General features: G+C 51.1%; 1 protein-coding gene across 3 annotated transcripts in view; it reads left to right on the top strand.

Moving 5' to 3' along the window:
* CYFIP2 (cytoplasmic FMR1 interacting protein 2) overlaps nt 1–24,237 on the top strand; it is a 77,749-nt gene that overhangs the window by 22,314 nt on the left and 31,198 nt on the right. For 2 of the 3 annotated variants that reach the window (XM_075900621.2, XM_075900622.2), the window contains exons 7-23: nt 1,511–1,607; nt 3,765–3,893; nt 6,181–6,285; nt 7,955–8,046; nt 11,511–11,628; nt 13,573–13,692; nt 14,195–14,320; nt 14,645–14,811; nt 15,168–15,315; nt 15,633–15,786; nt 16,290–16,446; nt 17,774–17,870; nt 18,779–18,855; nt 20,165–20,273; nt 20,974–21,093; nt 22,071–22,270; nt 23,000–23,087. In XM_075900621.2, coding sequence (XP_075756736.1) covers nt 1,511–1,607; nt 3,765–3,893; nt 6,181–6,285; nt 7,955–8,046; nt 11,511–11,628; nt 13,573–13,692; nt 14,195–14,320; nt 14,645–14,811; nt 15,168–15,315; nt 15,633–15,786; nt 16,290–16,446; nt 17,774–17,870; nt 18,779–18,855; nt 20,165–20,273; nt 20,974–21,093; nt 22,071–22,270; nt 23,000–23,087 — 2,104 coding nt within the window. The remainder of the gene's footprint in view (nt 1–1,510; nt 1,608–3,764; nt 3,894–6,180; nt 6,286–7,954; nt 8,047–11,510; nt 11,629–13,572; nt 13,693–14,194; nt 14,321–14,644; nt 14,812–15,167; nt 15,316–15,632; nt 15,787–16,289; nt 16,447–17,773; nt 17,871–18,778; nt 18,856–20,164; nt 20,274–20,973; nt 21,094–22,070; nt 22,271–22,999; nt 23,088–24,237) is intronic. The other variant, XM_075900623.2, reaches the window with a different exon arrangement.

Raw genomic sequence — 24,237 nt, 5'->3', positions numbered from 1 at the left:
GGCTGAGGGATTTGGGCTTGTTTAGTCTGCAGAAGCGAAGAGGGAGGGGGTATCTGAGAGCAGCCTTCAACTCCCTGAAGGGGGGTTCCAAAGAGGATGGAGAGAGGCTGTTCTCAATGGGGGCAGATGGCAGAACAAGGAGCAATAGGCTCAAGTTGCAGTGGGGGAGGCCTAAGTTGGATATAAGGAAAAAACTATTTCCCTAAGAGGGTGGGGAAGCGCTGGGCTGGGTTTCCTAGGGAGGGGGTGGAATCTCCACCCCTAGAGGTTAAGTCCTGGCTTGACAAAGCCCTGCCTGGGATGATTTAGCAGGGAGTTGGATTCAATGACTCCTGAGGCGTCTTCCAGCCCTAGAACTCTATGACATGAGGAGGAAAAATGACCCAATAGTTAAGAGGTGAATCAGAGCCTGGGAGAAGAGTTCCTCCCCTGCCACAGGCTTCCAGTATGATCTTTGGCAAGTCACTTAGCCTCTCTGTGATACAAGGACCTACCTCACAGGGATGTTATGAGGATAGATTAAAGATTGTGATGTGTTCAGTTACTACTGTAATGGGGGCAAGATAAGCAGCTTAGATAGAAAGAGCTAATGAGGTTCTTTTGTAACAGTTTCAACTAAAATGCTGTGTGGCTGCTAAACTAAAAAAAAATGCAAAACATCAGCCTAGGAGTCGCATGAATCTAGTAAGAGTTTTAGTGGTGACGTTTCCACAAATGAGTTTGCTCCTTGGGGCATTTTCCCCTTAAAACTACTGAACGTATTAGATGCAATCCAGCTATCAGTCTAGCAAAACAGAGGAGACCAGGCAAACCTGCAAGGATTGTGGCAGGTTAAGGAGCCTGAATTTAAACAAATCATTCTTTATCTGTGTTACTAATGGCATGTTAGGATATTAGAGGTATAAAGTTTTTAAGAGCTAACCTCAGTTTCCGTATCAACAAAGATCCCAACTATATGTATAAAATGGTGGGAACTAAATTAGCTGTTACCATGGAGAGAGATCTTGGGGTCATTGTGTAGAGTTTTCTGAAAACATCCACTCAGTGCTTAGCAGCAGTCAAAAAAGCAAACAGAATGTTATGAATCATTAAAAAGGGGATGGAGAATAAGACAGAATATCTTATTGCCTCTGTATAAATCCATTATATGCCCACATCTTAATTACTGGTCTCCTCATCTCAAAAAAGATACCTTGGCATTGGAAAATGTTCAGAAAATTGCAACAGAAATGATGAGGGGACTACTGTGTGAGCAGAGATTAGTAAGTGAAGTGTTTTATGGATGAGAGAGACAATGTAATATCTCGGTATTATTCTGATTTTAAAAGGCTGCATTCATTGACAATTAATAGAAAATCATGAAAATGTTTCTACTGTTATTACTGTGTAAAACTTGTGGTGTTTTTTACCCAACCTATGTGTTGGGCTAAAATTACCTGACTGCTGTGATTCCGCCGAGAGTTACCGTGATACAGAGACTCCTGGATGACACAGGATCTCCTCCTTTCAGAGCTGCCCAGTTTCTGAGGAAGATGGCTGACCCGCAATCTATTCAGGAATCCCAGAACCTCTCCATGTTCCTGGCAAACCACAACCGGATCACACAGGTGAGTCGTTTTCCTTCGCTTCGTCTCCCGCCACATGCCCGGCAAAGTTATCAGTTGAGTTTTGCCCAAGTGAGGCCACCTTCTCAGGTGGGGAAGGAGACACGATGGCATTGGCAGGACTGAGAGTGTGGGTGGCTGGGCTCTGGAGATGGCTCTGTTGTTCATTGCTGCCAGATCTAAAGCCCAGTGAAGTCAAAGGGAGCATTTCCATTGATTTCTGTGGCGTTGGATCAGCCCTACCTCTAGCTCATGGAACCTCTGGGATGGGGTTGGATTTCTCAGGGTACCAACCACCACTGATGGAGAAAAGGTCTGGGGCTTAAAAAGACACAAGACGAGTGGAGTGAGGTGGTCTCCTTGGTAGAGGATTTAATAACCGTGGTTTGTAACCTGCCATTTAAATCAGCTTCTGGGGAATGGATGATTTGAGGAAATTCCCTCCGGGGCACCTGGCATTGTCAGGAGGCAAGACGCTGGCCTAGATGGACCTTTGGTCTGACCCAGTGTGGCAGTTCTGATGTTCTTGTGTACCCTTCCATCTCGCACACTGGCATTCCTGTTTTCGCCTGCTCGGTGCATCTAGGCCCCAAATTTTCTCCAGATGAGACGTGTAACACACACGTGCTGGGTGCGGCTCAGTATCCCACCTCGTGGCACTTAGACCACTTACAGAGGCCATGTCTGCGCTAGGAAACAACTTTGAAATTAGTAAATTTGACCCAATAACTCCTGATTTAACATCGAAATAGTGTTTCCATACTGTGGGGAAGCCTCGAAACGAGTCCAAGGCAGGCTCTGTTAATGTACATGCATGCACTAGCTCGACTTAGAGCCCCAGGAAGCACTGGGGAGTAATTACTTTGACTCTGGGGAGTAGTTATTTCAAAACAGCAGCACTGGAGCATCCACATTAACGCTTTTGCGAAATAACTATTTTGAAATTAGCGTTATTCCCCAAGGAAAGCCGGAGTAGAGATTTTGAAATAAGTGGCCTGTTATTTCGAAATAACAGGCTTGGTGGTATGGACGCTCCGCTTATAAATTCAACCTACAGCGGAGTATTTTGAATGCCCTAGGATAGACCAGGGCAGAGAGCATGATGAATATGTTCTACAGCCATAGCTAACAGCTGGCTTTTAGCTCATATGGTAGAGACTCTTGTTCTAAGATCCGGAGCTCACAGGTTTGATTCCGCCTGCAGACAACCGGGGTCTGTTGCTGTTACACACACATACAATGGCTACGTCTACTTACGAAAAACAGCGTCTAGACTACAACCAGTATCTTCGAAAAAGCAAGCCACTTTTTCGAAAGAGAGCACTCAGGCAGTCTGGATGCTCTCTTTCGAAAAAGCACAGTTTGCATTACATAGCGCCTTTTTTCGAAAGAGCGCTTTAAAAAAAAAAAGGCGTTCTTCCTCGTAAAACGAGGTTTTCCGCAGTTGAAAAAAAAGTGCCGCATTCTTTCAATTTACTTTTGAAAGAACGTGGCAGCAGTCTAGACACAGAGGAAGGTTTTTTTAAAAAATCCTGTAGTCTAGACATACCCAATGTGAAATACAGCTGGAGCTGGGAAGGGCAACATGTGTTGCAAAAGGAAGCTCCACACTTCCACTCATCCGCTGGGTTAGCAGCCCCAAAAAGCTGCTTTCTGGTCCATGGTTTGTGCCAATGAGCTAGAACGTGACATGAATCGAAGAGAAGACTCTAGCTGAATGGACAGTCTCCTCTTGAGCCGGATCATTTCTCGTCTGCCTGTCACGTCTCCGTGTAACACTTGGGTGTTAATGCTGGATCCCTGGGAACCGCGCTGGAAATATCCATCTGAGTGAAGTGTTGGTCCTGAGGGCCGGAGAGCTGGAGAAAGGGGGTTTGTTTCTTGTGGCCGGTGCACTAGGAAAGCTCACGTTTCTTCTACAGCCTCAAGGGAGGCCAGCTGGTGACTTTCTCCTCCCGCAGCTGGTTCTGAAAGCTGTGGCCTCCATCACAGACTCACGGTGACGGAGACCCACCAGCCATGTAGCCCAACCCAGATAGCCGGGTCAGTCTGCCAAGTGCAGGGTGAAAATCATGCGCCTCAATCCACCAAACGTTTCCTCCCCTTTCCTCTGACTGGCCCTTCCACTGGGTGGTTAATGCGGGGCTGTTGGTGTTTCAGTGTCTGCATCAGCAGCTGGAAGTGATCCCTGGCTACGAGGAGCTGCTGGCGGATATCGTCAACATCTGCGTGGATTACTACGAAAACAAGATGTACCTGACGCCCAGCGAGAAGCACATGCTCCTGAAGGTAAACCCCTCCTGTGCTCGCTCCCATGTTCTTTGGCTGCTGCTCCTCGTCCCCTTTGTGTCCCCACATCTGGTTTTCTCTCCCTTCCCTTCCTCCTTCGCGGGGTCGGATGCGCGTGGGGTCTCTCCACGCAAAACCAGCTTCCCTCCCCAGCCTGTTCTCCTTCCCATGGATGGTGGGGAGCCTCGGGTCGGGGAAGGCAACCCCCCGAGCCCCGCCTCTTCCACCTGAGGCCCCGCCTCCTGCAAGAATTAAACCCTCCCCACTGCATTGGCAGGCTTCCAAGTCTCCCCCTCCCCCCGCCAGGCACCTCCCTCTGCAGTAGCAGGTCTGCGTGAGCCTTCTCATCCCTGGGCCATGCAGAAGGTGGGCAGGGCACAGTCCCAGCCTGAGCTTGGCTGAAGCCTGAGGGGTAGCTCAGGAGCCACGCTGAAGGGCAGCACAATTTCGTGCCCCCCCCCCTTTGACATGGCGCATGCGCGGGGCTTCTTGAAGCGCCGGGCCCAGGGCGGCCGTCCCGCTCGCCCTGCCCTATATATGCCCCTGCCCACCACCCATGCGCCTGCCTCTGTCCCTGGGTGTGTCTACACTGCATTCCTCTTTCGAGAGAGGGATGCAAATGCAGCCGAGCGAAATTACAAACGAAGCACGGATTTGACTTTCCCGTGCTTCATTTGCATAATCGCGGCCGGCCACTATTTCAAAATACCCTATTTCGAAATAAAAACGCTGTCTAGACACGGTTATTTCGAGAAAAAACCCTCCTTTCAAAATAACCCTTAAACCTCATTTTATAAGGAGGAGGGGTAATTTCCAAAGAAGGGCTTTCTTTCGAAATAACCATGTCTAGAGAGCGTTTCTTTTTTCCAAATAGGGTATTTCGAAAAAGCGGCCGGCTGCGATTATGCAAATGAAGTGCAGGAAATTCAAATCCGCGCTTCGTTTGCAATTTCATTCATCTGCATTTGCATTCCTCTCTTGAAAGAAGAATACAGTGTAAACATACCCCCTTACTCTTTTGCTCTTTTGGCTGGGAATCCATAATCTTCCCTGTTTCCTCTGCTTTCCGTTCCCTCCTTGACATCCCTGTGTGGCGCGGGCTGGCTTCGCTCAGTCTTTTCTCCTCTTTATTCTCCCCGTCCTGTCTGCTTGCTTTCCACAGACTCTTTTCTTCCCCTCCTTCCTTCTCTCTTCCCTCTGCTCCCTGTCTCCCCTTGCCACCAGCTTTCTCCTGCATCGAGCTCTGCAGCACAATCCATCCTGCCTGGAGGGCTCTGAACGGCTGTACCGTGTGTTCAGCCAGCCGGAGCCTCTCGCTGATGAACTGGGGGAGCTCTGTGCACGGTGGAGAAGAGGTGTTGCTGCCTGTCACGCACAAGTGTTTAGGCACCAAATCGGCATCATGCAGCAAACCAAATCCTCAGCCCTCCCAAAATGTGCAGCCCTGAATGATGCTGCTCAGGCCCCTCGCAGGCAGGGATGGGCCGGGGGGCCGCAGAGGGAATGGGTCAGGAACCGGGGTGGAAGTAGGTGAGATGAGTGGCAGGCAGGAACAACCGCGAGGACTCAGCGTCACTAGTCAAGCCACAGACAGTTTGGCATCAGGCCAAGGGTCAATCCGGAGAGTCGGGTCCACGTTCTGGGATTCGAGCAGGAGGCGTGCTCCTCGTCAGAGCTGAAATCAATAGTGGGAGTTCATGAACAGAGAATGCAGGGTGGTCATGGCAACCAGCTAGTGAGTCACTGCTGGGTACTTCCTGATCCACCCCTTGGATTTATATTGGGAGGGGAGCCAATCAGATGCCACGAGGTGGCCGTCTTTGCTCGTCTTGAGGCGGGACTTCCTGTGGTCTGTGCCAGCAGAGGGTTGTGGGTAAGGGAGTGCAAAGAGGCTGCCACGGCTGCTGCTTGGCCCTGCGGAGGGGTTCACTACCTAGCAATGCTACAGGCGTGATTTGGGGACCTACTGGGCCTTACAGAACGGACCACGAGCATCCAAGAAAATATCTGCTTTTCATACATTGACCTTGAAGGGCACAGTTAAATTTACTATAGTCATTTCTTTCCATTAGTTCTTTCTCCTCCTATTGCTATTGCTTCACCCAGACCCTTGGGCTGGAAGGGAATGAGGGTGGTTTTCTGAAAAACAGTCAAAGTAAAATGTCGTTGTTTGCACTGAAGAGCTCTGGTCATCCCATACAAAGGAATTCCCTCCCGACCTCTGTTGTCTGTTTACCGTTTCGTGACAGTGACTCTTGCCTCTCCTGCTGTCCCCATGTCCTTCCAGGTGATGGGCTTTGGACTGTATCTGATGGACGGGAATGTCAGCAACATTTACAAACTGGACACCAAGAAGAGAATCAATCTTAGCAAAATAGACAAGTTCTTCAAGGTCAGTGGCCTGGGCAGGTTTGAGAGATGCTGTAAGTGAATGACCCATAATGCGTGGGTGTGATTTTGAAAGCAAAGGGCAAACTCCCTGAAAGGTCAGAAAACGGAGAAAGAATCCTGAGCCTGGTCCATACCTTCTGGAACCAGCGGAAACAGGTGGATTGCCATGAATCTGGGTGAGTGGGTGGCGTATTTCTGAGCATCATTTGTACTAGTGTAGCACCAACAGGTGGAATCACATCGAGGGCCTCTGGAGCTTAGTGCAGGAGCCTCTACTGCGTGAGCGAAAAGGCAGCTTGCTAGTAACAGAGGCTACGTCTACACTCTGAGCCTCTTCCGCAAGAAGAAATGCTCATTTGCATATGTCACGCTCTCATTTGCATTTCCTCCTCAGATCCCTTTTGCGCAAGAACTGTTCTTCCTCATTTTGTGAGAAAGAACGCCCTTGCACAAAAGGTTTTTGCACAAAAAAGAGCCGTCTACACAGCGCTTTTTTGTGCAAAAACCTCTTGTGCAGTCACTCCGTGCTGTGCTGTGCACGGGGATTGCCAAGGGTCTGTGCAGGGATTGGAGAACCTGGACAAATTCTGCCTGATTCCACTCAGTTTCCTTCTGGGGGTGTCCATGTATGTTAGGGTGACCACCCGTGTCAGCCTCGCTCCACTATCTCTCTCAGAAAGAGCGAGAGGCCAAATCTCTGTCTTTATCCTTTCCTTTTGTGGGTAGTCTAGTACCTAGCCTGTCTCGGACTGCAGCTGTTCCCTAGAAAGGGGAACATCTTCCCCCCTCATTGCATAGAGCCAGCCATAACTTGGCCCTTCCGATTTCGGTCACATCAGGATGAGCAGACATGGTAAGATCTGGCATCGAATTGTTGTAGCTGTTGCCACGAACAGGAGACTCAAGGGCATTTTCCTCATGATATATGTTGTATCCAACTTTCCATTGAGTTCTGCTGCCCAGAGCTATTTTTGCCAAGAACTTTCCTTCCATCAAGTTCTGCTGACGTAATTTCCCTCCTAAAATGGAGGGTGGGGTGGAAATTCCTGTACCATTAATAGCTTTTGCTCCATCCGAGTGAAAATGAAAACCTGGCTTGTGCTTAACAGATGAATATTCCTAAACCACAAAGGGATTTTACCCCCTTACGTAGGGCTGCGATTTGCTACCTCATCACTATCGATGCTTCCTGTGAACCCATGGTGATATCACGGTGGGAGCTGCTTCCCTTGATTTTCATTTGACTTTTCAGCTTGGAAAAGAGGAGACTAAGGGGGGATATGATAGAAGTCTAGCATGAGTGGTGTGGAGAAAGTGAATAAGGAAAAGTTATTTACTTGTTCCCATAATATAAGAACTAGGGGCCACCAAATGAAATTAATGGGTAGCAGGTTTAAAACAAACAAGCGAAAGTTCTTGACTGAGCAATAAACAGGGTAGTCCCAAAACCAAGAAGGCAGAGAGTTCCCTATGTAAAGAGCCTGACATTAGTTTTCAGTTGTTTTCAACATCCAGGATGACTGTCTGTCCAGCGTGCACCTTCCCCTTGACCAGGAGGCCCAACCCTGCACCTCCTGGGAATAGAACGCCTTCTTGGGGTCTTTTCTGTAGCTCTCCAACCAAAGAACAGCCTCTGCCATATCTCAACCATCTTGTGTTTTCTTTTCCAGCAGCTGCAGGTGGTTCCTTTATTCGGCGATATGCAGATAGAACTGGCCAGATACATTAAGACCAGTGCTCACTATGAGGAGAACAAATCCAAGTGAGTGCCTGCCGTAATGTCTCTTGGCTTCCACGTGTCCGGAAAGGGGAGGGAGCTGCCAGGCATGGCTGGCTCCGTGTGCCCAGGGAGCTGGGTGGCTGGAACGCACAGGAGCGAGCATGCCAGAATGGAAGGTCAGGTGTCTGTGCAGGTGTGAGACAGGTAGTGTGTGCGCGTGTGTGTGTAGGAAAGTGAGCACATGGACACAGAAGTGTGTCTGTGAGGTCAGGTGTCTGTGCGGGTGTGAGACAGGTAGTGCGTGTGTGTGTGTGCCTGGGTATTGCTCGCAGTCACTGGTGATTGTGAGTGTGCGTCTGTGTAAGTGTGAAGTTTAGGTACACGAATGTGGAGGCATGCAAGGGTGTTGTGCAGCTCTGTGCCCCCGCTTGTGGACTTGCACAGGTGGGCAGCAGCGAATGCAGGTCTGAATGTTCACGGGATGGGGGTGGGGCACGCTGGGGCACCGGCAGGTGTGTGAATGTGAGTGGTGTGTGCCTGCTCTGGGCAGATTTTAATCCACTTTTTTGATCCGGGTACAAAATCCCCCAGAGCATGGACGCAGCACTGCATTCTATCTGTGCAGTAAGCAGGGTTGCTTGTCCAGTACCGTAAGGGCACCCCACAGCCCTTCCCGGGCCGGCGGTTTTCAGGCAGGACCCGGAGGATGAAAGCTGCAGCTACCACTCAAGTCCATTTGACATGAATTTCCTAACGGGGTGATTCCATTTTCCCCAGCACTGTGGGTTTGTGAAATAGTCTTGGGTCTGGATTCAATTCCCATTTTGCTCTCCCGTGAAACGAGTGCGAAGGCGTCAATGTAGGTCACGCCCATGAAGTCACACCGGTCTGCAGTGTGGCCAGGCGTTGCTCCAGAGAAAGCCAGAGACAGTTGTGGGGGTCCCTGTTTCGAGCTGGGATCAAGAGGCATAGAAGCAGTGCCTGGCTAAGGCATGGGTGGCCCGAGTTCCTGATAGCCTTCTGGCTTCCCACCAGCTGTAGGGATTCATCTGTGAGACCAAATCATAGAGAAGCAATAAAAGACGTGTCTCCGCTTAGCCTTTGATCAGTCCTAAACCAGCCCTGTCCGCTGTGTTCGGCGACCACTCCTGGGTTTTGTGACATGCAATTCAAGTCGGCATAAAGTGAGCTCGGTGCTTCAAACTCAGTTCACTCCATCCCAAGGAAGTGTCTCTCCATCCCTCATTCTTCAAGCTGTCTGGACAATATTCATTGTTTTTGCAAGGAATTTTGAAACTTAGTGGGTGAGGTTTCAAAAATTCCCACCAGAACTTTTTTTTTCTTTTTTTTTTGCAAAGATGTGGGTTTTGAAAATTTTGGGGGGGGAACAGTTTTTGGTTGGTTGGTACAAGTTTTCACATTTTGATTGGCTGTTTTTTCAGTTTTCAGTTTCCCAAAATCAATATTCAGATTTTGTTAATGCAATTTATCAATAATACAGTGGAAAAACGTGACCAAAATGAAAATGTTTGTTTTGGTCAAAAAGCCATTTGTTTTTTTAAAAAGGGTTCAATGAAAAATTTCCACCCGCTCTTCTCATTTTGCCATCCTAGGGTATGTCTACACTGCAACACTATTTTGGGATACCAGTGTATCCCAAAACAGCTATCCCGTGTCTTCACAGCAAGCCTGTTATTTTGGGCTCGCTATTCCGACATCCCTGTAAACCTCATTCCACGAGGAGTAAGGGACGTTTCGGAATAGCACTTTATTTCAAAATTTGGTGCTCTGTAGCCAGTGCCAAATGGCGAAATAAGCTATTTCGAAATAGTATCGAAATAAGACACGCAATTTGCATAGCTCAAACTGCATATCTTATTTCGAGTTACGGTGCAGTGTAGACACACCCCTAGAGTTTAATTAGCTGGCCATTTGTCTATCTAATCGCATTGCTAGTGTGTCGGCTGGCCCCACAATCTCTCCTTGCTCTTGCTTACTTGTTAAAGGCTCCTTTCTCACACACTTCCCAACTGAAATTGCATGGGACATTGGCTATGAAATTGCTCCAGGCGTGTGTGGGGTCATTTATTCCTTGCACTTCCTTGCATTTTCACCATTTTCCACCTTTCTGTCCCCCCTTCCAAATGGAATTCGTTATTTTTTGTTCTTGCACGGCGCTGTATTTCTGTGTGGCAGGCTGGGCTGGTGCAGCACTGGCCTTTAACCTGCGTTTCTCTTGAGGGAAGCAGAGGGCACTGAAGTGGGTAAGAGCCGGGCAATGGGCTTCTGAGAGAGCAGCATCCAACACTTCACAGTGCTCCAGACTTCACAAGTGCCTGCGCAAGGTGCTCGTGCGGATCGAAGCGCGTGGGAACGTGCGCACCACACGCAATTCATGTGTGGGTGCAAAGTTCAGGCAGCCTCGAGCCACGGCGCGCAAACACTGAGTGTCTCACCGTGGCCCATCACGTGACGTGCAGAGCCAATTCCGAATACGCCGCGCCGTCGCCATGGCGATACATTCACGAGACGCCCACGGGCTCACCTTTGTTTGCCCAACCCATTGGTGTGGTCAGGCCAAGCTCCAAGCCTGGCGAGTTCATGATCAGGAACCAAGGGGCTCAGTTCACTGACTGGACCTCGTTCTTATTTGCACAGATACTCGTTTAATCAGGCCGTGTAAAGGAGCCATGGCAGGGAGGGTGTCCCTGGCCTCTGTCAGAGGCTGGGAACGGGCAAGACGGGAGGGATCACTGGACGATTCCCGGTTCTGTTCACTCCCCCTGGGGCACCTGGCCGTGGCTACTGTTGGATACTGGACTAGATGGCCCTTTGGTCTGACCCAGTCTGGCCGTTCTTATGTTCTTTCATATCTTCATGGCTGTAATGCTGCCTCCCTGCGAGTGTGAATCCAGCCCAGTCCAGTGCATGTTAAATTGTATACACATTTGGTAGGGCGGGAATAGACACCAGGAGTGAAAGAAGAGCAGGCGGGAAGCACCTTGTCTCGTTACCTGCTGCCAAGGTCCTTCCCTTGCTGTGATAGAAAGCCGACGCCAGGCCTTCAAGGCTGGCCTCTCAGAGGCCCATCTTCTCCAGAGGTGGTTCTCGGTATGGGAGGTAGGCATATGGCGATGCACAGCCTGTATGGCTTACTCGTTCCCTGAGGACTCCCCACACGGCAGCATGGGCCGCAGCCTAGAGGTAATTGCCTGTCCTCTTCTCTCCACCGCCGGAAGGTGAGTACGGCCCAGCCGCACAGCCAGGGCGAAGGGCGGAATTGCAGGAGGGCAGAAGAGGTAGGTCGGAGCCCTCACGAGCACCGTGTGGCCAGCCGCTGGGCGGAAAAAGACCACGCAGTGCGCACCCACTCTGTCCCACGTCTCGGGGTGAGGGAGAGGGCTGGTGCGTCCAGCTCTGGGGCTCTGAAGGCGGCAGGCCCTCTGAGTGCTGAGGCATCTGAGGCCGGGGGTCCGCTCGCTCACAGAGGCTGCTTTTCCGCCCAGGTGGACGTGCACTCAGAGCAGCATCAGCCCCCAGTATAACATCTGTGAGCAGATGGTCCAGATCCGCGACGACCACATCCGCTTCATCTCGGAGCTCGCACGCTACAGCAACAGCGAGGTACGTGGGGGCGGCGGCCGCCCCAGGCGAGATGGCGGGCAGCACCCCGGGGGGAAGGAGTCTGGCGAGTGCCACAGAATGTCCCCTCTGTGTGCTGTTGACAGACACGAGTAGCTGTTAGTAGTGCAAACCCCCACCTGGTCCCAGATATCCTGAACCGGATGCGCTTCTAGGCATGCTGCAAAAGCCACTTCCCTCGGTGGCAATGTAGTCCAGATGAATACGATTCCAACAAAACGTGCGTAATTCGTATGTCAGAGCACCTAGAGCAGCGGAAGGCAATAATTTTTGATGGGGGGGGGGACTTCCAAGATTTTGGGAAGTGGCCAAGGGCCGCATGTTTCTACAGCAGGAGTGCAGGGTCTGGGATGGAAGCTGGGTGCGGAAGGGAGCTCAGACGGGGTTGGGGTGCAGGAGGGGATGGGGTCTGGGATGGAGGCTGGGTGTGGAAGGGAGCTCAGACGGGGTTGGGGTGCAGGAGGGGGTGGGGTCTGGGATGGAGGCTGGGTGTGGAAGGGAGCTCAGACGGGGTTGGGGTGCAGGAGGAGGTGTGGGGTCTGGAATGTACGTTGGGTGCAGAAGGGAGCTCAGACAGGGTTGAGGTGCAGGAGGGGGTCTGGGATGGACGTTGGGTGTAGAAGGGAGCTCAGATGGGGTTGAGGTGCAGGAGGGGGTCTGGGATGGACGTTGGGTGCGGAAGGGAGCTCAGACGGGGTTGAGGTGCAGGAGGGGGTCTGGGATGGACGTTGGGTGCAGAAGGGAGCTCAGACGGGGTTGAGGTGCAGGAGGGGGTCTGGGATGGACGTTGGGTGCGGAAGGGAGCTCAGACGGGGTTGAGGTGCAGGAGGGGGTCTGGGATGGACGTTGGGTGCGGAAGGGAGCTCAGACGGGGTTGAGGTGCAGGAGGGGGTCTGGGATGGATGTTGGGTGCAGAAGGGAGCTCAGACGGGGTTGAGGTGCAGGAGGGGGTCTGGGATGGATGTTGGGTGCAGAAGGGAGCTCAGACGGGGTTGGGGTGGAGGAAGGGGTGGGGTCTGGGATGGAGGCTGGGTGAAGGAGGGGATTGTGACGGGGGCAGGCGATTGGGGGTTCAAGGTCCGGGAGGGGGGTATGGATGCAGCCAATGGGAGCTGCAATGATTGTGTTGGGGGTGGGGACAGCACACAAAGTGCCCCCCCCCCAGGCACGCAATGCAAAGAGGCACAGGGAGCAGCAAGTTGCTTTGAGTGGCCCGAGACTGCGGCAGGCAGGGAGCCTGCTTGAGAGTCCCAGCAGGAAGAGCCTTGGGCCGGATCCAAAGGCTTCATGGGCCAGATTTGGCCCACGGGCGGAATCTTGCCCGCCCCGATCTAGAGCTTCGTGCTGGAGCCTTTTTATCGTTTAAGCTTAAACAAATCCGATATCGGCCGGGGCTTTGGTGGAAGATTTCTGGGAGGGACTAAAGGGCCTGTCGTGCTGTTCTGGCTGAACGAGTCCGTTCGTCTCTGCCTGTGACTATTATTGGTGCAGGGTTGGCGCGGGTGGTTATCTGATGGGTAGGGTGCCTAGACCTTTGGGTGCGGCTGTTTTTCTGTTGTCAATTAAATCCCAATAAAGGGGCTCCCAAAGAGCTGGCTTATCGTGAGGGCATCTCAGGCACTGGGATGATGAAAGGGGAGTTGTATTTTTTTCTTATGCTGTCGGATAGACACACTGAGATTCAGGCCTGCAGGAAATACGCTGCTTGTGGGCGTACTCAGCGTCCTGTCGAGCTAGGATTGTACCATTTGCTTTTCACGGAGCCGGGGATACGTTGCCTGCTGCATTTTCGGCTCCGCTTCTAAAACCCCATGAAATGCATTTCAGCCGGCAATCCGGGGTGCTAGAGATCTCGTTCCGTGGTTGATAGAAGAGCCTGGCATTGGGTTTATGACTTTAACTGTGGCCCTGTGTGGGAATCAACAGGTGGTCACTGGCTCGGGGCTGGACAGCCAGAAGTCAGATGAGGAATACAGAGAGCTCTTTGACTTGGCTTTACGGGGGCTGCAGCTGCTTTCCAAGTGGAGCGCCCATGTCATGGAAGTGGTGAGTAGGTAACATCCCACCGCTCCAGGTGCTTGCTGGGACTCTGTCCATGATCAATGAGAAATGTAAACATTTAGCCAACTGTTATTGAAAGAATTTTCACTGACATTTCATTGACATTTTGCAATTTGACTTTTTTTTCCCCCATGGCTTATTGAACGGAGAGCAGGGGGAGATGCTGGTCGTTGTTGTGCTGAGAAATCCAGGAATAAGCGTTAAGAGTCAGCTCGATGTTAGAAAAGTAGAAGAGCCGAATGCCAGTGGCTCAGAACTCGCTTGCAGTCCTACAATAAACAAAGCAAAGTGCTCGCACAGCGCAGTGGAATAAGATCTAGACACAGCTGGCTTTCAAGCTTCCCAAAGGAAGTTTGTTTATAAACAACGGCAGAGGAGGCGAGGGAGTGTTTTTCTAAGCGGATGGAAAGCCCTCCTCAGACCGTGCATGTTTCCGCCTGCTCCGCTGGGCTCCTGTGAGATCACTGGTTTTGTTTTCTCCTTCCAGTATTCCTGGAAGCTGGTACACCCCACCGATAAGTTCTGTAACAAAGATTGCCCGGGCACCGCTGAGGAGTATGAGAGAGCCACCCGGTACAACTACACCAGCGAGGAGAAGTTTGCCTTTGTGGAGGTAAGTGGCTCATTTTGCCCAAAGGGATGGGCAGCCGTCTGATGGAAGGGTGGTCTCGTGGCAAAGGCAGTGGGCTGGATTTCTGGGTTCAGTTCCCTACTCTGCTGTACACTTCCTGTGTGACCTTGGGCAAATCACTTAACCTGGGGGTTTCAGAGAAGTCTAGGGGAATAAGACACCCAGCCGCGTGCTAACTTTCAACAGGAGTTGGGCAGCTAACTCCCTTCCCAGGGCCTGCTGTAAAACAGAGAGAATACTCCTTCCTCAATCACTGGCGTTGTCTCTCTATAAGGGAACGTATCCAACTTTGTCCCTTTTCCCCAGGTAATTGCCATGATCAAGGGTCTGCAAGTGCTGATGGGGCGGATGGAGAGTGTCTTTAACCAGGCCATCAGGAACACTATCTATGCAGCCCTGCAGGACTTTGCTCAGGTGACCCTCCGGGAGCCACTGAGACAAGCCGTCCGGAAGAAGAAAAACGTTCTGATCAGGTGGGGCCCAAAACCTAACTTAGGGCGAGTCCCTATGCAGTGTGTTCCTGTCGGCAGCCCAGCCCCTGTGGGTGACCCTCGGTGCGAGCAGCTCTCCCGTAGCCACAGCCAGAGCCGATCTGCGCGTTTTACCCACCCTTCGTGAACCGCATGCCCGTAGCTAACCAGGGTGAGCTGCTCAGCCTCTTGTGGCCTGTAACCCCTGGGGAGCAGCCCTCCCCAGACTAGCCGGGGCGAGCAGCCATGCCACCGCATGTCCGTGCACCGTGTGTTTTCCTGCCTCCCGGGAGCACGGCGTTGGGTCTTTTCTCCTTCCGTTATGGGCCAGCGCGAACGCTTTGCTTTTACCGTCCCAGTGTCCTTCAGGCAATCCGGAAGACGATCTGTGACTGGGAGGGAGGTCGGGAGCCCCCGAACGACCCCTGCCTGAGAGGCGAGAAGGACCCCAAAGGCGGATTCGATATTAAGGTCCCTCGACGCGCGGTGGGGCCATCGAGCACGCAGGTACGTAAACCCTCTCCCTGCTCCAGGAAGTCCCGGGGCCAGGAAGTCATCCCACTCGGGATTAGCTGTTGGTCCCTGGACTCTTCTGCATGCAAGTCCTTGCATGCAGAAGGCTCCCATTGCGGCCGTTGGTGCATCGTTAGTCCTGCAGAACATGCTAGAGCCATCTTCTTTGTGGGCCTCTCATTAAAAATGGAAGCAGCCTACAGGATCCAGCCACTGGGTGGGAACTCCTCAGGACGGGAGTGGAGCAGTTCCCTGTAGAAGACCCAGGTGCTGCTGCATCTTGTCAAGACGCTGATGTGTTTTTTTTAAAGCTTTACATGGTGCGGACCATGCTGGAGTCGCTCATCGCAGACAAGAGCGGCTCGAAGAAGACCCTGAGGAGCAGCTTGGACGGGCCGATAGTCCTGGCCATCGAGGAGTTTCACAAGCAGTCCTTCTTCTTCACTCACCTCCTCAACATCAGCGGTGAGGCTCTGACACAGACAGACTTGCGCCCTGCCCATGCTGCCTGGCGTGGGGGGCCGTCTGGCTCGAAAGCGGCCTACCCAGCAGATCTCACTTGGATTCAAGGGTTGGCCCTTGGGTCTGATTTCAAGCATGTTACCAGACCCTGGCATCCCTTCAGAGATGATGAGAGCTAGAACCTAGTAACCAGGGGCGGCCTTCTGCGGAAGGCTCTGGGCGCGTTTCCTGGCTCTGACACACATTTATTGTGTGACCTTGGTCAAGTTACTTGATCTCCCTGAGCCTTGCTGCCCCAGATAGAAAGTGAGGCTAAGAATCCTTTCTCCCTCCCCTAAGATGCCCGGGTACCATGGTTTGAGAACTGTGATGGACTAGAATAGCTAAACCGCATTTCAAGTAAAGGCGACAGGGCCTGCCCCTTGCTGTAAGATTCTCCCGGCTTTCTCGCAGACAGTAAATTTGGTGCCCTCCCGGTGCGGGGGGAACACCCTGTGTCGTTCCAGAAGCCCTGCAGCAGTGCTGCGACTTGTCCCAGCTCTGGTTCCGGGAATTCTTTCTGGAGCTGACCATGGGCCGTCGCATCCAGTTCCCCATCGAGATGTCCATGCCCTGGATTCTCACGGACCACATCCTGGAAACCAAGGAGCCCTCCATGATGGAGTAAGAGCCGAGGGGGGGCTGTGAGCGGGTTCATTCGCAGGCCCTCAGGGATCTATCCCAGGGGGCGGAAGTTTTATAAGAGGATCATAGTCAGTGTTGGAGCGTCTCTGGGACGTTGTGATACAGCTGTGTCCTTTGGTTCTCTCTGTGCAGTGCCCAGCACGGGAGTTCCCAGGCACTGTGGTAGAACCAGCAATAAGTGATCGTAACGCTCATGCCATGCGCTATGTGTTATAACTGCATCCTTAGAAGGCAATTGTTTTCCATGCAAGGTCCCTTGCAAAGCTAGAGAAGCACAGAAGTTTCTTAAAGGACAGGCAGACAAGGAATTGCCTGGCATGGATGGGGGTGCGGGGGACCCTCCGCTAGCAGCAAACTGGCTCTTCTCTAGCAAGTTCCAGCAGCTGTGACCTAGAGGCTGTGGGGGGTAGTTTCAGGAACTGGAATAAGTGAAGCTGAAAGACCTGAGGTTGGAGAATTCTCCATTCCAACAACCATTGCTGGGCTGGAGTAGTTGCAAACCAGTGTCCCCTGCAAGCCCAGTGCTTGCGCAGCCAACTGGGGGAAGAGTCAAATACTACCCAGCTGATCAGTACAATGCTCACAGCCGGCAGCAGGTGTTTCTCCGGGTGGTGCACATCTGCACATGCCTCAGTGCACACAACAAAAATATTCTGCACATGGATGAGGAAAAAATAGAGGAACATTGGCTGCAAATGGGACACATTCCGGCTGTGTCTACATTGGCACCCTTTTCCGTAAAAGGGATGATAATGAGACACTTCGGAATTGCAAATGCCGCGGGGGATTTAAATATCCCCTGCGGCATTTGCATGAACATGGCTGCCGCTTTTTTCCGGCTCGGGGTTTTGCCGGAGAAAAGCGCCAGTCTAGACGGGATCTTGCGGAAAATAAGCCCTTTTCCGAATAAGGGATCTTTCAGAAAAGGGTGCCAATGTAGACACAGCCTCCTTGTTCTGATGCACTATGCAGGAGTGTCCCAGTCATCGCCATATGCAGGGGGCAGGCAGGAATTTCGCCCAAGATCTGATTTGCAATGACTTTGGGGGTTTTTTGCTTTCCTCTGTGACTAGTGAGTTGCTTGCCGGGATTATCTGGGTTTGTCTCACTTCATCCTTCCCCTTGTTGTCTGGCTGTGGCATATCATAGTCTAGTCTCCTGTGGCCACTATTTGGTCTCACTGCAGCTGTTGGCTGCTGGGCGATGGTGGTGCCTTCTGGACGGTCACACTGGATGAGCGGGTGTTCCCTTCTGGCCATGAACTTCATGGGTCTGTGACTAACGTGATCTATGCTCTTCCCCTCAGGTATGTGCTGTATCCCTTGGACCTGTACAATGACAGCGCATACTACGCCCTGACCAAGTTTAAAAAGCAGTTCCTATACGATGAAATTGAAGCGGAAGTAAGTTCTGCTCTCCTGTGTTTGTCTGACGGGGCAATGAATGAAGAGCTGTCTTCTGGCATGTCCTGTCGGAGCGAACAGACTAATTCTGCAGTGAATTAATTAGCGGCATCCCCTAAAAAAAAGGAAAAATACTGAGAAATATTCAAGAGAAGGCCACAAATGTCCAAAGGCTTCCAAGGGTCCATCTGGCAGTCAGCTCCATGTAGATCCAGTGGAAGCAAAATATTCACCTCTGGGATGCGTAAAGGGTAACTGATAGCCAAAGAGTCGTGAAATGTCAGTAGGGAAAGAGCCAGAGAGGACTCAGAGAGCAGAGCCGAACAACCTGTTTTGAAAATGTTGAAAAGAAAGCTTTTAACGTTTTTATGAAGGAAGCGCCCTGAAAACGATTCACATTTAAATTTGAGAATAGTTTTGTTGCTGCAAAAAATGCATTTTGGGGCACATTTACTATTAGCTGAAAAAAATTGCCCTTTGCTGATTCATTTTGCATTGACGTTTTGGTTTGAAATGCCTTTCAAAATGGTCCAGTAAGCTTATTTCACTTCAGTGAGGAAAAAACCCACAAAATTCTGGTTCAGTTCAAATCAGCATCATTGTCCACTCTGCTCAAACTGAAAGAACCAGAGGACAGGAGATGGGAGAGGAAGGCTTTATGGTAGGATTCATAAAAGGCGAGGAACGTAAATGCTCGATAGTCTGCATTCTTTTAGCATGAGAGTGTGGAAACCTCTCTCCTCGCTGACAGGAAATGCAGGGGAAAGTGCTTTGCTACTGATAGTATTTTATCAAATAGCTTTTCTCTCTCATGCACACAAATACACAAATGCACATTCACTTGTTCCAAGACCCTATTTCGTTGATATTGCTCACACCCTTGTGATATATATTCCTTTCTCTGTCAGGTGAACCTGTGTTTTGATCAGTTTGTGTACAAATTGGCAGATCAGGTCTTCGCCTATTACAAAGCGATGGCTGGCAGGTAAGCGAGTCCCCTGAATATTGTTGTTACGCTTTGCTCAGCTGTATGTGCTCCAGGCAGGGGCCAAGGGGGAGGAGGTGTGAAGTGCTGTAGGCACACAATAGAAGTGACAGGCCCGGTCCCGAAAATGTTGGTCCCGGTGACCAGACCACAAGAGATGGCTCCAACTAACAAATTGGGGAGGGGGGAACAAAGCGAAGAGGGAAATAAAATTAGCACAGTAAGTGGCAGTCTGAGCCTAGCCTGTGGTGCAGTTCCCCATAGCTGCAATGCACAGGGCCGGAGTGGAGGCCAGCAGGAAAGAAATGGAGCAGACAGGCACTTCCCTCCCCAGTAGCGGAGCAGCCATGCTCTGTAGTACTGGGAAGGGTGCACCACTTGGGAGTCCTCGGCCTGGTGTATCGCACATTGGGCTGGTGTGCCCCAAAGCTGGTACCTTCATCAGACCTTGGCAGGGACATAGGTTCTCGTGTTGGTCAGCCACGATCCTCCGAGCCGTGGAAAGCTATACCTGGCACGGAGGAGCCCTGAGGGAGTCCTGCCATAATGCCGAACCTTGGGTTCTCTCCATCTCCCTGTTCTTGCAGAAGATGGAGCACCGAGCTGCCCTGGAGGAGTCTTGCTCCTGTTGTAGGGCCCACTACAGAGCTAGCTCTGCCCCTGTCCGGATGCCTTTCCCAGAGGGAGGGGAACTCTAGACCCCATCTACTGAGCCTCTTCTCCCTGGGTCTCTGTCCTCACTGCCTCGAGTGCCTTCTTTGATGAAGACCTCGCCTTCTAGGAACAGCTGCTTATACCACCTGGTAACCATTTGTGTGCCAGTGTGGGATTCTAAAAGAGTGTCACATGGGGGGGGGGGAATTGTCCTCTTTGGACAAGAAGCAAGGGGCTTAAACTGAAGCAAGGGAGGTTGAGGTTGGACATTAGGAAAAACATCCTACCTGTCAGAATGGTCAAGCATTGGAATAAATTGCCTAGGGAGGTTGTGGAATCTCCATCACTGGAGATATTGAAGAACAGGTTAGACAGACACTTGTCGGGGATGATCAGATGGTGCTTGGTCCTGCCGTGAGGGCAGGGGACTGGACTTGATGACTCTCGAGGTCCCTTCCAATTTTACTGTTCTATGATTCTATGATATGCCCCGTCACATAAGGCTATAAAGTTAGTTAAAGAGAGGGAGGATGGGTTGGGGGAACCCTCCCAGCCCATAAAGCGGATGACTCACAGGGGCTTCCTCTTGGAAAAGATTAAGAGGAAAGAGAAAGGACGACGGTGTGAAAGTACTGATGATATTTTCCTTTTCCAGTGTCTTGCTGGACAAGCGTTTCCGGGCTGAATGTAAGAATTATGGAGTGATCATCCCTTACCCACCGTCCAATCGCTACGAGACATTACTCAAACAGAGACATGTCCAGGTACAGCAGAGAAGGAGGCTCAGATGGCTCTAAAGGTCCCAATGTCAGGAATTTAGTTGGGTCCTACTGTCAGATGAAAATGTCACTGTCTAGAATGGGGATCAGCAGCCTATGGTTCTGGAGCTAAATATGGCTCAGAACAGAACCAAATATAAGACTCTTGTCATTCCCACAATACATAGATAACACACAAGCTGAAGGTAGCTTGGTGGGGTAGGTCACAGTAGCCTCCAGAGTCCGGGGTTGTGAGTTCATGTCCCACTCACCTCTTTATGCCCAGATCCTGTGCCGAGAACTCAGCCCTGAAAATGGGCACCCTCGTACAGCTCTTTGTTGACCACTTGTTCTGAATTTTGATGTAGCTTGGCTCTTTGGTTCAAAAAGGATACCGACCCCTGGTCTAGGACATGTTCTATTGTTGGATATAGTCAAGATTAATGACAATAGATTTCTTATATTTAAAGCATAATCCAAAAACCAAGTCAAAAGCATTTATCCTAATATTGACAAGGTGCAGTCAAGGAAAGAGAGGTTATTTACCTTCCAGGCCCGAAACCCCCTTTTAGATAGACACAGACCCAACCAGCAATGTATGGACTAGATCCGAACTCTCTCCACTGTCCAGAAGCGTTGTCTCTGGGGCTCTAGTTGGGGTCCATCTCTCCATGTTCCCACCAGTATCTTTTCCTCTTGTCCACAGCTGCTGGGTAGGTCAATTGACCTGAACAGGCTCATAACTCAGCGTATTTCCGCGGCGATGTACAAATCGTTAGACCAGGCCATTAGCCGCTTTGAGAGTGAAGACCTGACCTCCATCGTGGTAAGCTCAGTGGTTGTCCGAAAGGGTGTACAGGTTGAACATCTCTACTCTGGTAACATCCATGGTCCGGCATGATTTCTGTTAGCCAGATGTCCACTTATCATGGGTGTGGCCAAGTTTCCCACGGTCCCATGAAGTTTGTTTGCAGCCACCAGTCCTGGCTCTCAGTGTTCTGTGCTGTTGTTTAGCTCTGATTTACTCCTCAGTGTCTGAGCTCAGTAAGCAGTGGCAGTGCTGGTAATGCTGCTAGACAATATTGACCTCCTGTGGGCTGGCAAATTCTCTGGTTCGGCATCGGTCAGGTCCCCAGGGTGCCAGACTGGAGAGGTTCAATCCGTAGACTCAGCAAGTGTGATACACTGACAGAGTATGTGTATGCACCACTGTCCACTAATGCATTAAAATCCACCCATCTATCTATTCTCTTTCCTTCTTTGTGACCAACCTTAGGTCTTTCTAGGGCTCCCATTTTCCACAAAGGGACTATATTGGGGATTTTCATAGTGAGGATCTTCATAAAGCACAGATAGTGGCACCTTGGGAAGTGGGAGAAAAAAGTCCTGAGTTTAATTCCCCCTGTTGCATCCATGTGGCTAACCTCTGGATTGATTGCACACAGAGTTCAGAGCCCTGATACACTGCAAAGGCAGCAGACGTGAGAAGTGTAAAATTCCATTTCCACTTGTCAGGGACTCTGATGTGAAAGGGGATACTCTAGCAAGCATGTGCTCCATGGGGAACAAACACTTTTCACTTCCTGTAGGAAGGGGAATGGTAGAGTGGGGGCCCTGGAGGGAAGTGCAAATGCCCTTAGCCTTTGAGTTCAAGCAGTGTCTTTAATATTTGCTACACTCTCACTTGGAAGACCTTGCGCGGGTGTGTGAATATTAGGAACCATCTTTTTGCTCAGAGAATAAGACTTCTGTTAAGATCTTGGTAACATCTGCAATCTCCCGCTGTTGCTTTGCCTGGTACAGGAGCTGGAATGGCTCTTGGAGATAAATCGTCTGACCCACCGGCTGCTGTGTAAGCACATGACTTTGGACAGTTTTGATGCCATGTTCCGAGAGGCCAATCACAACGTCTCTGCGCCGTACGGACGCATCACCCTGCACGTTTTCTGGGAGTTGAACTTTGACTTTCTTCCCAACTACTGCTACAATGGCTCCACCAACCGGTAAGAAAACGTAACGAGAGAGGGTATCTGGAGGCCCTTCTTTCAAAATACGGACGTAACTCACAGGCCCCAAACCCACCACACACAATACAAAAAGACCTTGGTGACAGCAGTAGATTTCCACTCTGCAACAAGGTAGAAGGGTTTTCCTTTCCCTTATAATGCACCATTGCCTTTTAGAGTGAAACTCGAACCTCTCTGACTGGGCCTACGCCAGACCCAGCAGCTCAGTTTAAAGTATGCAAGTTCAGCTATGTAGCATATGTAGCTGGAGTCGGCTTACCTTAAGCTGAGCTTGGCAGTGTCCCAACAGCGTCAGGTTTCTTTGCAAAAGCAGGAGTACCAGATGTTGGCGAGGGCACCCTCTGAGTTCGATTTAGCAAGTCTTAACTAGACTCTCTAAATCAAACTCCAGAAGATTGATCACAGCAACAGTGTAGGTGTAACCCACACCTATAGGGTGTGGTTCACTGTCCCATGTAGTGACACTTAGACCACTTACAGCAAGAAATAAGAATGAGTGAGCTCTATAGCCTGAGCTGTGAGACAGCTGGCTTTATAGCTCAAGCTATAGAGAGCTCCATAGGTCCCAAGTTTGAATCCACCTGTGGGTGATTACCTAGGCAAGACCTAAGCTTTGAAAGAGCAATGCATGTGACATACACACAGTGTGGCTGGTGTGAAATGCAGTTAACGCACACCATCTTTCCTTCCCCTTGCACTCCCCAGGTTTGTACGGACAGCTATTCCATTCACCCAGGAACCACAAAGAGACAAACCAGCCAACGTCCAGCCCTATTACCTCTACGGCTCAAAGGTCAGTAATGAGCCACGTCGGCCAGTTCAAGGGACTTTATTTAGGAAGGGGGCGACCAATGAGGGAAAGCAAGCTTGTACACCGAAACCATTCACAGGCAGGGAAAGGCCAGGAAAGGTTTGTGAGCAGAACAACAGAAACGCCCTTGTCAGCCTGGCTTCGCTGAGACTGACAAGCTGGGTGAGGGAGCGGCTGTGCTGTGTTGTTGTTTGGTTCGTTCTTTGTGCCTCCTTAAAGCGCCGGTGTCAGAGTGAGCTCACAAGCCACAGTGCTGGGGTGATGACCAACCCTGGGTCAGAGCCACTGAACAGCCCGTCCAGTGATGCAGAAATTAGAATGGGGTGGCAAGACTTGGTGAGAGGGCTCCCCCCCATTATACGATACCACATCAGGCCCCCTGTCACTGGAAAGGTGAATTATTGGACTAATGGGGTGTGGAGATGTTGCTTATCTTCAGTGCCAGGCAATCTGTCAGTCAGATGTACATGGCAGCCTGGTTTACCAAGGAGCCTGGAGAGGCATAGATGTGGGTTGAAGAGGGAATTTTATTACCAGGGAAAGGTGTCAGAAGACCCTGTGAGATGACTGCCCAACACAGACATCGCACGCATGCTGGGGCACTGTAAGATTCTTCTACTGACCTAGACTAGACCACTCAATCAGCCCTTCCTAGAGTCCTGAGCCACCCGCGAGCCCACCCAAAATAGCTGATTGGTTTTCCCCTTCAGTGATTCCATTGGTGAAAGGTGTCCCCAAGAACCAAAATCCCCCAAGCCAGGCCAAGCACGCTGAGGTGAATGAGGAGCCGGTGTAGGCCATGAGGTACCAAGAACCTCTTGGGATTTGGTCTCCGGTAACTAAGCACAGCGCAGGCAGCTGCTCTGCAGGGTGCAACTGTCACAGGCCCAGGACTGGTGCTATCTCCCACTAACGTCTAGGGCAGTTTTGCCTTTGACCTCCAAGGAAGCAGGGTCAGGCCTAGAGTTTAGGTCCAACTCTGAGTCCATGGACTCCTGGCCTTGCCTGCAGCAACGCTATTGAAGGATGCCGGTTGTCATGGTGATTTGGGGACAGGCAGAGCTGCCCCGCTGGAAGGGCACTATGAGCCTGGGTCAGGAACGGTGTATTTTCAACGTGACGGAGCCCTGTT

Source organism: Pelodiscus sinensis, chromosome 16 (assembly GCF_052426305.1).
Source record: "Pelodiscus sinensis isolate ZL-2025 chromosome 16, ASM5242630v1, whole genome shotgun sequence".
In the NCBI taxonomy this organism is placed as follows: Eukaryota; Metazoa; Chordata; order Testudines; family Trionychidae; genus Pelodiscus; species Pelodiscus sinensis.
This window is presented reverse-complemented; position numbering and strand designations above follow the sequence as displayed.